The following is a 14,792-nucleotide window of genomic DNA, read 5'->3' as shown; positions in this document are numbered from 1 at the left end:
GCAAAACCAATTTGTTTTTATTCTCATCACACTTCCTTGCTCAGCTTCTGATTGGAGCCAAAAAGAAGACAGTGAAGATGTGGGAAGCTATACTCTGCAGTTTAGGTAACTGAGAATTTGTTAAATCTGAGCCACAGATTACTGACCTGGTGTGCTAAGCTTGGAGACATCAGGCACAACAATCAGTGTCCCTGTAAAGTCACACTTGTCACCAGCCTGAGCTGATTCCACAGCTTCAGCCCTCAAAATTACTTCTAAACTGCGGGGTATACTCCCTCGAGGAAGCTCAGCTTGAGTCTCTTGAATACGAACCTGTAACAAAGACAAATAAACAGCCAAGAATGAGAAACGATCCCCTTCAGATGCCATACAATCTAAATTAAGAAACACAAATGCTGGCCGGGCGCGGTGGCTCACGCCTGTAATCCCAGCACTTTGGGAGGCCGAGGCGGGTGGATCACGAGGTCAAGAGATCGAGACCATCCTGGTCAACATGGTGAAACCCCGTCTCTACTAAAAATACAAAAAAATTAGCTGGGTATGGTGGCGCATGCCTGTAATCCCAGCTACTCAGGAGGCTGAGGCAGGAGAATTGCCTGAACCCAGGAGGCGGAGGTTGCGGTGAGACGAGATTGCACCATTGCACTCCAGCCTGGGTAACAAGAGCGAAACTCCGTCTCAAAAAAACAAACAAACAAACAAAAAGAAACACAAATGCTGACATATTCTAAACTATCTGACCCATCAGCATACTTTTCACATGTACCAACATTAATCCTAAAAATTATCTACCCTAAAACTCCTTTTAGTCAAATAGTTCAACTTGGCAAGAGATTACATCATTTAAAAACTTCATACTGATTCAAGCAGCAGAGAAAAAGGGGAAAGAAACTTCACTTTCACTCTTATTAAAAAATAGCTTTTTTTTCCTCCTCTTTGTTCAAAATGACTCTAAATATCTGTTCTATGTTCCATCTTCCCCTAAGCTTTAAGGAAATTTTATGGAAAATTTCAAATATATCTTTTATACCCTCTGCTTCAACAGAACTAACATTATTTAGACACATATACAGTTTTTTCTTTTTTACTATATATTTGAACGAAGTTGTAAACATCAAGAAACTTCACACCTAAATATTTTAGCATTCACCTCTAAGAACAGACAATCCTCTGTTACAATACCATTACCACAACCAAGAGAATTAAAAAATATTTAATTTTATAAAATTACATCTCTATTATCTAGTCTGTCTTCAAATGTCTTAATTGTCAAGAGTGTCCTTCATACAGCTGTGTTTTCCCCCCTAAAATAAGACCCAACCTAGACTCACACTTTATAAAACAAGGCATCTCCTACCCAAAGCTGTTGGTAGAATACATGCATCTTATAAGCTACCAGATTAATATAAGAAAACTAAATAAGGAGAATGATTATCAGAGTAAAATAAATAATATTAAATTCATCTGATAATTATTCCATACTTGAGCTGCTTTAACTTTTCTTTCCTTTTTATATGCCCCATAAAATTAAGTCCTGCTGAAATTTGAGAGTTCCCCTTTATTCTTTTTTTTCTTTTTTTAAGTAGAAGTTACAGCATGGGTCCAGGGGACCAATGCAAGCGTGGAAAACGCGTTGGCTGAGAGTTCCCCTTCATTCTTACTACTGCCATCCATCACCTCTTGCCCAGGTAACTAAAACTGCCTATTATGCTCTGTTAAATCCATCACTGACTTATTTAGTTTCCTTTAAAATAAAAAAATAAAAAATAAAAAAAACAAGCAAAAAAACCCTACCTTCCCAAGATATTCCCACTGCTTATTAAGATAGGCTCAAACTAAATCAGGCACAGTGGCTCACGCCTGTAATCCCAGCACTTTGGGAGGCTGAGGCCAGCCTCATGAACATGGTGAAATCCCATCTCTACTAAAAATACAAAAATTAGCTGGACTTGGTGGCACGAGCCTGTAATCCCAGCTACTCAGGAGGTTGAGGCAGGAGAAACCGCTTGAACTCAGGAGGTGGAGACTGCAGCAAGCCAAGATCGCACCACTGCACTCCAGCCTGGGCAACACAGCAAGACTCCGTCTCAAAAAAATAAAAGATAGGCTCAAAAGGGATCCAAGTACTGACAGGTCTTACATCAAATTGTCATCCTCACTGCTTCCAACCTGGCCTGTCCTATTCATGCTTTCCTCCTTTTGATGCACCAAAATGGAAATCTTACACTAACAAGTTGCTACTTCTTCCAAGTATTCTTAACTCCAGTTCATAACAATAACAACCTAGATACCATTTATTCTTTGACATATACATCTTGTCAGTATGAAGGAACCTCTAATCCAAGTCATTAAAGGGTAAAACAGATGTATATACTAACAATTAACAATTTATGTTAAGAGTTTTGGGCTTAAATTTGTTGTCATTTTGATGATGCTTAACTTATATAAAGATTGAGTTTACGGCCAGGATTGGTGGCTCACGCCTGTAATCTAGCACTTTGAGGGGCCAAAGCGGGAGGATCATGAGGTCAGGAGATCGAGATCATCCTGGCTAACGTGGTGAAACCCCGTCTCTGCTAAAAATACAAAAAATTAGCCAGGCATGGTGGCGTGCGCCTGTAGTCCCAGCTACTAGAGAGGCTGAGACAGGAGAATCGCTTGAACCTGAGAGGCAGAGGTTGCAGTGAGCCGAGATCATGCCACTGCACTGCAGCCTGGGTGACAGAGAGAAACTCCGTCTCAAAACAAAACAAAAAAATTTGAGTTGAACATTATCTAAATAAGCTATTGTGAGGGCCTAGAAGTGACTTATTACCATAGACAGACTCTGATTTAAACAGATGCCAACAAATACCTTTTGAAAATCAACAAATCTTGATTTATTTGTATCCAGTAAGAATCTCCTCCTGTTGGCACAAACTGGATTTCGGCAGATGTTCGGCTGTGTGTATTTGAACTGCTGTTCTACATCCCTGATCACTGTCTGACAGTCCAGGCACAGAAAAGTTCCGCTCACAAGCTCTGGGTGAACTGGGTGAGTCCGCACCACCTGCCCACTGATGCGAGTGAGCAAACCAATTCTGGATGAGGTGAGTTCTCGAATCCTGTTTAAAGACAAATGTCCCATTAGTAAACATTCATCTCCTAACTAAGAATCTTTCCATTTTAGTGAGAGGGCATTCAATGATAATTTATGCTTAAAAAAAAATTCAAGATATGAGGTATTCTTTGGACTCTTCTATAAGAACCATTTAGTCGGCCGGGCGCGGTGGCTCACGCCTGTAATCCCAGCACTTTGGGAGGCCGAGGCGGGTGGATCATGAGGTCAAGAGATCGAGACCATCCTGGTCAACGTGGTGAAACCCCGTCTCTACTAAAAATACAAAAAATTAGCTGGGCATGGTGGCGTGCCTGTAATCCCAGCTACTCAGGAGGCTGAGGCAGGAGAATTGCCTGAACCCAGGAGGCGGAGGTTGCGGTGAGCCGAGATCGCACCATTGCATTCCAGCCTGGGTAAAAACAGCGAAACTCCGTCGCAAAAAAAAAAAGAACCATTTAGTCAACATGCCCATTCCTAAATTATATGATGTCTATGAATCCAGAACAAAATATATAAATGAATAAATAGAAATGAAATAAAGGACACCAAAAAAATGAAAATTAAAATTATAAAACAGAATTATCCTATTTTTGTTTTATATGCAAATACTTTTTTGCTTAACTGCAATTTCTAAAAAAAAAAGCATATGTTACATAATAAAGTTATCATGGGAAAAAATTTTGTACACAAAGTTCAGAAACACTTCCTTTACTTTACAAACCCATTATGTGAAATAATTTGGTAATTTTATAAAGTAATTTCAGTGGTTTAAGTTTTCAAAATATTACTTCAATTTTATCCAGTATATTCTTAAAATAACTGCTAAAGGGGTATTTGAAAATCATGTATTTAAACTAACAAAAATTTCCAAAGATTCATGAAGTACTAGAATTTCTCCCAAATTTCCCTAAAAGGCACCTGAAAATATGATAATCCTAAGAATCTGCATTACTTCATTTACATCTAATCCCATCTCCACAGGAAAATACATTTCTCCAAAACTAAACTTTCTGGATAACTGGGTATAACTCCTCTACAAACTCCTTTTATAGAAAGTCAACCTTCTACAAAATCTGAATGCAAACCACTATTTTCTCCTCCTGACATTTTACAGCATCAATCTTATAAGTACTCATTTTATAATTATTGTGACTACCGATTATGAAAAACTAATTTTACAGAAACAAACCTGCTTTTTGCATGATTTAGGTAGAAAACCTAAGCCAAAAGACTTCATAGGTAAGGAAACTGAGGCTCGGTGGGGTAAAAGTGATTTGTGTAATGTTAAATAGCCAGTTAATAGCAGATCAAGGCAACCTCTCAAGTTTTCTGACTGTCAGCTAAGTGGTACCTATACCATTTGAATTCCTTTTCTTCCAGAGAAGGGTTTCTTACTTGTGTCTGGTAGGCAGGTCTTGGAATGCAACATAAAAATCCTTGGCAAGAGGGATCTCTTTACGGTCTTTGACGAATGTTTTCAAGGCCCGACACAGGTAAGGGTAAACTCTGAAAAACAAAAAAGTCAACTGATACCTTAGAGGTTTACCAAGGCCTCCTTCCCTTTACATACCTACCAACAGCCGAAACTAAGGAATTTCATCTGGTTACAACTAAGCCTTAAAACTTAACTGTGCAGGACACTTCTATTATCTAGTCTGAGTTTAGGACCCTCTTTCAATTCTCTCCTATCCCACCAAAACAGAAACACCAATTCCCCTTGTGGTTAATAAAATGCCACAGTAAATAAATGCCAGACAATAAAATGCCACACCGGACCTAATCTATTATCTTTAAATAATCATACAGCACCCACACTGTTGGCCATTCCTCTGTCCAAGATGATACTGTGCTCAATACTGTGAGTTTTCTGTGGGCTGTTTATAACTTAGTAAGTCAGGTGTCAAGTCTTAGCCTATTTATTTGGTTTCACTCTGAGACAGGATCTCACTTTGTCACCGAGACTGGAGTGCAGTGGCACGGTCACAGCTCACTGCAGCCTCAGTCTCCCTAGACTCAGGTGATCCTCCCATCTCAGCCTGCTGACTAGCTGACATTAAAGGGATACACCATCATGCCCAGCTAATTTTTGTGGGATTTTTGGTAGAAACAGGATTTCACTGTACTGTCCAGCTGGTCTCAAACGCCTGGGCTCAAGTGATCTGTCCACCTCAGCCTCCCAAAGTGTTGGGATTACAGGTGTGAGCCCCCACACCTGGCTGGTTTGATAAGAAATAGATGAGGACAGGAGAAGTATTTGTGTACTAATGTGAGAACAAACTGGCAAAAATGCTCCATTTGACTGGTGAGAGTGAAGTATGCATGTCCTTTTGATTTAAGTTTCTAATAGCTACTACAGCTTAGTTTGTTTGAAAAGTGGGGTCTGGGCTGGGCGTGGTGCCCATGCCCCTAATCCCAACACTTTGGGAAGCCAAGGTGGACAAATTATGAGGTCAGAAGATCGAGACCATCCTGGCTAACATGGTGAAATCCCATCCCTACCAAAAATACAAAAATTAGCCGGTTATCGTGGCACGCGCCTGTAGTCCCAGCTACCCAGGAGGCTGAGACAGAAGAATCACTTGAACCCGGGAGGCAGAGGTTGCAGTGAGCCAAGATCACGCCACTGCACTCCAGCCTGGGTGACAGAGTGAGACTCAAAAATAAATAAATAAAAAATAAAAAGTGGGGTCTGAAAGCCCTCTAAAAAAGGCACTACTCTCAGGAAAGAGAACTGCTGCCTGGCTTGTCCATGAGGAATGGCACAGCTGATTCTATCATCAGGCTTGATTTTCTACCTCGCCCTCATTTGTCAGTACTATAACTTCTACTGCTACATGCTTTCACAATAAACTGTTGATTAATTAAGGTATGGCACAGCTGCTTCTATCACCAGGCTTGATTTTCTACCTCTCCCTCATTTGTCAGTACTATAACTTCTACTGCCACATGCTTTCACAATAAATTCTGTTGCTTACTTAACCCTCCAATTATTCTTGATTATCAGCTGTGACTAGAAACACAGACAAATCCTCCATCTACCAATCTACCAAAAAATGAACAAGACTGTGCCTCCTTATATCTGGATTTTAATTTATCTTTCACAACTGTCCACAATTTATTTTAATCTGATTCTATTTCTACAGATTGTCACATTCATTTAATCCTGATACAAAGTCTTGTGTACAAAAATGTTTCTTGCTGTACATAACAATTCAAAACAAAAGCCTACTATTAAATATAATGTCTAACAATAGTATTTCTACAAAAAAACACAATTAGAACTATTAATATGATCTTAAGAAATTTTATGTGAAATGGAGTAATTTCATAAACACAGAAAGACATCAAAATATAACAGATGATCCTCACAAAACTCTGCACTTGCAGACTTGGAAAGTTCCTGCAACTTTGTTGGAGTGGACCTGCTAATGATGTTGGTGGGATTACAAGTGTACAAGCAATTTAATTCTCTATACCTTTCTCTATTTTCTACAATATATACATATTATTTTTATAAGCAGAAACAAAAGTAAACTTTAAGGGAACAAGAATTACAATGTCAATGCTGTCAAGATACCCCTAGTACAAGAACAAGACCCACACAAACACTTATTCCTGTGGGGGAAAAGGATCAATGGAATGACACAAAAGTTAGTAAGTACTGTTGTCCCTTGGGAAAACTATCTGGAAAGCAAAGATTTTCAACAATTGTATTTAGAAAAAAAAGTTCAGCTCCACAAAGGCCTACATGAAGTTCAGAGCAGTACTAAAATGACCACTGGCAGTATCAAAGGGCCTCTTCTCAGAGGGATATAACTTTGAAAGCTGCCCTTCTGCTACACAAGTGAACACTCACAGTCTAAGAGCTGGCTTCCCTGATTTCAACCCCCATTCAAAGTAAAGAAGATTAATATACCCATACCTATAGAACTCCTCTTGAATGGTGGTGGAAAGTTGCTGGTTAAATTGTTCCAGGTCCACAAAACTCACAACCAATGTGTTTCTCTCAGGACGAATCAGTTCCTCTGCTAATTGCAAGTACTTAATTTCTCCATCGCAGCTCTGGAACCTGTAGGTACATGTGAGATGACTAGATTAAGGACACAGGTAGTACAAAGAACCTGAGTGATTTGTAATTCAGAATATTGGTTAAACTCCAACACCTGGCTCAGACAGGCTCATGTTTAGCAGTTCTGTAACTTGGGGCAAGTTATTTATCCCCTCTGATAAGGTTTGGCCATGCCCTCAACCAAATCTCACCTTGAATTCCCACATGTTGTGGGAGGGACCCAGTGGGAGGTAACTGACTCATGGGGACAAGTCTTTCCCGTGCTGTTATCGTGATAATAATTAAGTCTCATGAGATCTGATGGTTTTAAAGAGAGTAGTTCCAGTCGGGCACGGTGGCTCATGCCTGTAATCCCAGCACTCTGGGAGGCCAAGGCGGGCAGATCGAGAGGTTAGATCAAGAGCATCCTGGCTAACACAGTGATACCCATCTCTACTAAAAGTACAACAAAAAAAATTAGCTGGGCGTGGTGGCATGCACCTGTAGTCCCAGCTACCTGGGAGGCGGAGGCAGGAGAATCATTTGAGCCTGGGAGGCAGAAGTTGCAGTGAGCCGAGATTGCACCATTGCACGCCAGCCTAGGTGATAGAATGAGATTGTCTCAAAAAAAAGAGGAGTTCCTTTGCACAAACTCTCTCTTTGCTGATGCCATCTATGTAAGACATCAGTGCCTTGCTCCTCCTTGCCTTCCTCCATCATTGTGAGGCTTGTGAAACTATAAGTCCAGTTAAACCTCTTTCTTTTGTAAATTGCCCAGTCTCAGGTATGTCTTTACCAGCATCATGAAAACAGACTAATACATCCTCTAAACATCCTTTTGTTATTCTTAAAAACAAAAACAGATTAGGACCTCAAGTCATCTCATAAAACTGCTGTGAAGATTAAATGAGAGAATGCTTGTAAAAGTGATGTGCACAATGTCTGGAATATAGGAAAAGTAGGTCTTTGGGTTTTAAATTAAATTTTTTTTTTTGAGACAGAGTCTTGCTTTGTCACCCAGGCTGGAGTGCAGTGGCGCAATCACAGCTCACTGCAGCCTCAACCTCTGGGGCTCAATGATCCTCCTACCTCAGCCTCCCAAGTAGCTGGGACTATAGGTACATGCCACCATGCCCAGGTAATTTCTGTATTTTTTGTAGAGATGGGGTTTTCCCATGTTGCCCAGGCCAGTCTCGAACTTCTGGGCTCAAGCAATCCACCTGCCTCAGCATGCCAAAGTGTTGGGATCATAGCTGTGAGTCAAAACACACATCCAGTTTCTTTCCTTTTTTTTGTCACCCAGGCTGGAGGGCAGGGGCACAATCTCAGCTCACTGCAACCTCTGCCTCCCAGGTTCAAGTGATTCTCCTGCCTCAGCCTCCCAAGTAGCTGGGACTACAGGTGTGTGCCACCACACCTGTCTAATTTCTTGTATTTTTTAGTAGAGATGAGGGTTTCACCATGTTGGCCAGGATGGTTTTGATCTCCTGACCTAGTGATCCTCCTGCCTCAGCCTCCCAAAGTGTTGGGATTACAGGCATGAGCCACCGCGCCCGGCCCTTTCATTTTTTTAACCCCCTGGCATGAAAGTAAACTAAGCATTTCTTGATTTAACATTTTTCAATCAACAACTACTAACAACCACCACCACCCAACAAAACAACTACTAACTGTTCTTTTATTACTGTCACGTATAATCAAGATTGGAAAATGTTCCAAGAAATTCAGTCTTAAAACCAAAGATTCCATTTCTGTAGGGAATTTGCAAAATGATAGATTAGTCACAGATTTAAGAAGCAGAATGGAAATAAGAATACACAGAAATGAGGTGTTTCACTGCCCAAGACTTCAGGAAAATTGAAACATGCACAACAAATAAAGCTGCTGGTATTTTTCCTTCTAAAGCCCAAGAAGGGTATCATACAAATTTATTTTTTGTTCCTTTAAACAGAATATGCAGATTAACTTTAAGAAAAAATAAATTCCTCCTCCAAATACAGCAACAGCATGTTCTGACTCCTTAAAATATTTGTTAAACAACTATGTGCAAAGTCCTATGACAGGGTATCTGAGGCTGAAAATGGCAGTGTTGTTCCTGCCTGCCCTAGGGTTAACTAACATCATCTGTCTAAGGAGTCAGACATGTAAACAATGAGGACAGACAAGAAAGATGGTCCTGTTAATGAGAACAAGAAATGTGCTAGGGTAATAGAAAGTAATTCTGCCTAGGCCGGGCGCGGTGGCTCAAGCCTGTAATCCCAGCACTTTGGGAGGCCGAGGCGGGTGGATCAAGAGGTCAAGAGATCGAGACCATCCTGGTCAACCAGGTGAAACCCCGTCTCTACTAATACAAAAAATTAGCTGGGCATGGTGGCACGTGCCTGTAATCCCAGCTACTCAGGAGGCTGAGGCAGGAGAATTGCCTGAACCCAGGAGGCGGAGGTTGCGGTGAGCCGAGATCGCGCCATTGCACTCCAGCCTGGGTATCAAAAGCGAAACTCCGTCTCAAAAAAAAAAAAAAAAAAAAAAAAAAGAAAGTAATTCTGCCTGAAGGAACATCTGTAAGAGTCATACATGTAAAAGGTGGCACTGGAATTCAGCTTCTGAAAGAGTTAAAAATTTCAAAGAAAAACAGGTGGTGAAGTGACTGATTATAGATGTTTGCAAGTCCATGATTAAGTCAGAGAAGATGGGGAGAAGTGTGGATGATGACTGAGGCTGGTTTTGGAAGACAAACAGGAAAGAGTGGTGAAGAATTTAAACTTTATTCCACAAGCAATGGTGAATCAGTAGAGTTTGTGATAGGGAGTTGGCATTTTTTTAAACAAAGTACAGGGATTATTTGTCTCACCATTATCATCTAGCTGCAAAGTCAAGGCACTTACATTATGTGTTTAAATGAAACATTTATTGAAGAACCTTTGTAATGTGGTGTGGTAGGTAGGCAGAGTTGAGGATGGGATTTGACTGAGAAGTAAATACACTGCCGGAAGTAAATGAAAAACAACCCTGGGAGCCTAAGGAAGAAAGAATTAGTGCCTCTCAAAAAGGTGTAAAAGGTTTCACAAAGGTGTGATTTTTTAGCTGGGTTTTGAAGGAGGAGCTGTCAGGCAGACAGTAACATTGTCATAGGTAGCGAAATGGAAATTAAACTATGGTTTTAGTATATCAAGATTTCATAAGACGGCAGTATTATTCACAATAGCCAAAAGGTGGAATCAACCTGCATCCACTGAATAGATAAGCAAAATGTAGTATATATACAGGTTGAGCAGCCCTCATCTGAAAATCCAAATACGAAATGGTCCAAAATCCGAAACTTTTGAGTGCTGACATGATGTTCACTGGAGCATTTCAAATTAGGAATGCAACTGGTTAAGTATAATGCAAATACTCCAAATCTGAAAAAAAAAAATCCAAGATACCAAACAGTTCTGGTCCCAAGCGTTTCTAAAAAGGGATACTCAACCTATACAATGTTATTTAGCCTGAAAAAGGAAAATTCTGACACATGCTACCTCGCAAAGGAACCTTGTAGACATTATGCCAAGTGAAACCAGCCAGACACAAAAGGACAAACACTATACGATTCCACTCATATGAGGTACCTAGAGTGGTCAAACTCGAAAGGAAGCAGAGTGGGAGCTGAAGGAGGGGGTAATGGAGGCGAGTTTGTGTTTAACGAGCACAGAATGCCGGTTTGGAAGATGAAAAGAGTTTGGAGATAGAGAGTGGTGACGGCTGCACGACGAGGTGAATGCCCTTAATGCCACTGGACTGTACACTTAAAAATAGCTAAAATGGTCAACTTTGTTATGTATATTTTACAATAAAAATAATTTCATAAGCCATTCCAAACCGCTGACCCTTCATCCTGTAGGCCGTGGTGTATCTGCTCTCGGAAAAGTAACCGGTGGGTGAGGCAAGTCAGGCTGGGGTTACGAGGCTAGGAGCCCAGAGGCACAGAAAAAAGAGGGGTAGGGTAAGGAAAGGAAGGCCAGAGGGAGAGGGGAGCGAGGGACCCAGAAAAAGGAATATGGTCAGCTACTCTACAGGACAGGGCTCCGGCCCCAGCAGCTTTTTTTTTTTTTTTTTTTTTTTTAGCAGTTCCCTGCTAAACTTTGAGACCACAGTTCACGCTGAAACATTCGTCAGCACAGGAAACGAGGGTGGCCCGGGCCCTGGGCGCCCCCAGCACCTGGCTCCTGGCTGCGTGGCCCAAAAGGGCTCCGCCGGGATTCAATGGCAGTTCGGCCTCCCACTCGACCCAGCCGCACCCAGAGGTCCAGTTACTTATCCTCAGCGAGCCCGGGTTTCCGCGCCGGTCACCGGGGGCTATGCAAATAGCGGGCTCACGGGGTGGTGAACATCAAGTGACAGAAACAAAGCGCTGAGCACTGGGCACCAGCGTCTTAGGGCTCGAGACAGGTTTTAGTCCTGAAAAAAACCCAGCCTGTCCCAGGCTCCTCGCGGCCGCCGGGCTCGGTGCCTAAAGTTGGGGGCAGGCGGGGTGGCGCTTCCCGGGCGTGCGACCCCCAGGTTCCCGAACGCCCGCGGGCCATAGGGCCCCGCCCGGCCCAGATACCGCGGGTTCTGGAGGCTGGCGGCGGGGGAGGCCCCGCGCGCTCGACGACTTACTCCTCCAAGAAGTCCAGGAACAGTTTCTGGCATTTCTCGGCCACCTCGTCGCGGACCTCCAAATGCTGGCTGCCGGCACCCGGCTCCGCTGCCGCCGCGAGGTCCATATTTGTCTAGCGCCGAAAACTCGCCTACGCCACGCTCGACCGCCACAAGTCGCTTCTTTCCAGACGCTGCAGCTTTTCGCGCGCCGCCGCCGCTTCCGCCCCGCCCCCTCTTCCGACTGGCACGGCCAGAACCAATCGTAACGCAGGAACCGAAGATTTCGCGCCAAACCTGACCAATGAACGGTGTTGATTGGTCTCCCAGGGCCCCGCCCACGGAAAGGGATTTCGCGCCAAATGCAAAGTCCTCCGGAGAAAGCCCCGGTCTGCCTTTGCGCCTGCGCAGTGTGGCCATGGCCCGCGGGTATTTTGGCTGCTGGAACACGTTAGAATCTGAGGTTTTTATCCTAGTGGTTTTTCAAATGTTCTTTAAATCATTTCACTGATATTAATTGAACGATTGGAGTAAGACTCTATGGAAGAGAAAAATGAGTAAGATTCAAATCTCCAGCTTTTGCTCTCTAGTTGGAGGAAATAAGCTGGAAACCACAGGATAAAATCCTGTAAAAGAGTCCAAGAGATGTCTAAACAGCGCCTGGGTAAGGTGGCACAATTATTATGGTGGTGCTGACCGAAGAAAATCAGCGAAATATTTGACACTGGCCAGGCGCGGTGGCTCATGCCTGTAATCCCAGCACTTTGGGAGGCTGAGGTGGGTGGATCACCTGAGGCCAGGAGTTCGAGACCAGCTTGGCCAACATGGAGAAACCCCGTCTCTACTAAAAATACAAAAATTAGCCGAGCGTGGTGGCGCATGCCTGTAATCCCAACTACTCAGGAGCCTGGGGCAGAAGAATCGCTTGAACCCAGGAGGCGGAGGTTGCAGTGAGCCGAGATCGTACCACTGCACTCCAGCCTAAGCTACAAAGTGTGACTCCATCTCTAAATAAATAAATAAATGAAAAACAGAAAGAAATATTTGGCACTTTGATTAATCTCCTTTTTCTAAAGATGAAGTCTCTGTCTCTCAGGCTTGAGTGCAGTGGCACAATCAGGTCACTGCCTGCCCACCACCACCACGTCGCGCTAAGTAGAGATAGGGTTTTGTCATGTTGGCCAGGCTGGTCTCAAACTCGTGACCTCAAGTGATCTGCCCGCCTCGGCCTCCCAAAGCGCTGGGATTACAGGCATGAGCCACAGCACCTGGCTTTAATCGCCTTCTTAAAATGCACTATTGGCTTCAGTTCTTTTGTTCTTTCCCCCATCTTTTCCTGACTTCTGTTTCACTTGGTTTTTCTGCCACCTCGTTGGCTATTCTTGGTTAGCATCTTTCGTAGGTGCCTCTTCTTCAGCGAGTCTTTTAAATGTTCTAGTTCCAGAGCCTGCTTTTTCCATAAAGTCGTTCTTTTGGGTGACCCCTCTCACTCCCTTGGTGTTAATTAACGTCTGGGTACTGATGATATCTATGTATGTTTTGTTTCACCAACCAGTACCTTTCTTTGCCCACTAAGACATTAAGAGAAACGGGGACCACTTCCAGTTTTTGAGGCTTCTAGCATAGTAAAAATACTTTTTCTTCCTTTTCTTGAGATGGGATCTTGCTATGTTGCGCAGGCTGGCCTTGAACACATAGTCTCCAGCAATCTGCCTGCTTCTGCCTCCTGAGTAGCTGGGATCTTTTGCCACCAAATCCAACTTATTAAAAAAATTTTAAAATACCAAGCAGAGTGGACAGGAGCTCAAGTAATTCTTTTAACATATGTACCAATACACTATTCACAAGATATTTACTGAGTTTAACAAAAATACTCAATGCTGATGTGTTGCAGTGCATCTGTAGTTGTATGTATTACCTCATTTGAAAATGAACATTTGAGGCCCTGTGTCCTACAGCCCTTTACCAGCTCCAGAGTCTGCCTGCCTCCTGGACATTACCACTTGTATGTATTTTAGAAACCTTTAACTCAGCAGTATGTCCTGGATATTCACAACCCTAGTGTACTAAGAACAGATCCACAAGCTATCTGGAAGCTAACCAGATTCTGCTCTATTCTCTCAAAAGGCCTCACTCTTTTCTTTCCCATTTTTCCTCTCCTCCGTTCCCTTCCTCTTCTATCCTCAGGATAGATTTCTCAGAACTAAAGGCCCACGTACAGAAGGAAAAAACCAAAAACAATAGTGCAGATCTCTGGGCTAATTTTCGGCTATGCTCATTGAGAAACTCAAGACCTCCTCTTCTCAGCTTCCATATGTCATAGGTGTTCCCTTCCTCCTTCAGACATGCATTCTGGATCAGAATAGTAGATAAGGTCTGTAAGTGAGATTTGTGGGGATGCTTTCCACAACAGGAGGAGGGTATGGGTTGTGGCATGAAACATCTCTGTCACACCCCAAAAAGTTGCATACTGTGTGCATGCGCTGGTGCCCAGGCCTAACTGCTATCCTTAGAAAGGCCTGCTCACATTGGGAACTTGACTGGTAAATCATTCTCTATACTGATATAACACTATCCCCTAACTGATAAGGATGGCTCATTGTACCTAAACTGTACGGACAATGTGGTTTATGCTGAATACCTGGTATTCTGGAATTTTTTTTTTTTTTTTTTTTGAGACAAGGTCTTGCTGTGTTACCCAGGCAGGAGTTCAGTGACACAATCACAACTCATTGTAGCCTCGGACCTCCTGGGTTCAAGTGATTCTCCTGCCTCAGCCTCCCTAGTAGCTGGTACTACAGATGCATGCCACCACACCTGGCTAATTTTTGTATTTTTTGTAGAGATGGGGTTTTGCCATGTTGCACAGGTTGGTCTCAAACTCCTGGGCTCAAGTGATCCTCTAGCCTTGGCCTCCCAAAGTGCTGGGATCACAGGTGTGAGCCACCATGCCAGGGCCTCCATGATTTTTTTTTTTTTTTTTTGAGACAAGGTCTTGCTGTGTCAGCCAGGCTGGGGTGCAGTGAC

General features: G+C 42.9%; 1 protein-coding gene across 1 annotated transcript in view; it reads right to left on the bottom strand.

The window, feature by feature from the left end:
• MCM6 (minichromosome maintenance complex component 6) overlaps positions 1 to 11,972 on the bottom strand; it is a 38,040-nt gene extending 26,068 nt beyond the window's left edge. The window contains exons 1-5 of the mRNA XM_064382806.1: positions 11,787 to 11,972; positions 7,023 to 7,169; positions 4,496 to 4,606; positions 2,855 to 3,104; positions 147 to 312 (exon numbers count right to left, since the gene is read on the bottom strand). Of these exons, the coding sequence (XP_064238876.1) occupies positions 147 to 312; positions 2,855 to 3,104; positions 4,496 to 4,606; positions 7,023 to 7,169; positions 11,787 to 11,893 (781 nt within the window). The 5' untranslated portion in view covers positions 11,894 to 11,972. The remainder of the gene's footprint in view (positions 1 to 146; positions 313 to 2,854; positions 3,105 to 4,495; positions 4,607 to 7,022; positions 7,170 to 11,786) is intronic.
• Positions 11,973 to 14,792: the final 2,820 nt, after the last annotated feature.

The sequence above is a fragment of the Aotus nancymaae genome, unplaced genomic scaffold, assembly GCF_030222135.1.
Source record: "Aotus nancymaae isolate 86718 unplaced genomic scaffold, 86718_ANA_hifiasm-v0.15.2.pri h1tg000029l, whole genome shotgun sequence".
NCBI lineage: Eukaryota > Metazoa > Chordata > Mammalia > Primates > Aotidae > Aotus > Aotus nancymaae.
This window is presented reverse-complemented; position numbering and strand designations above follow the sequence as displayed.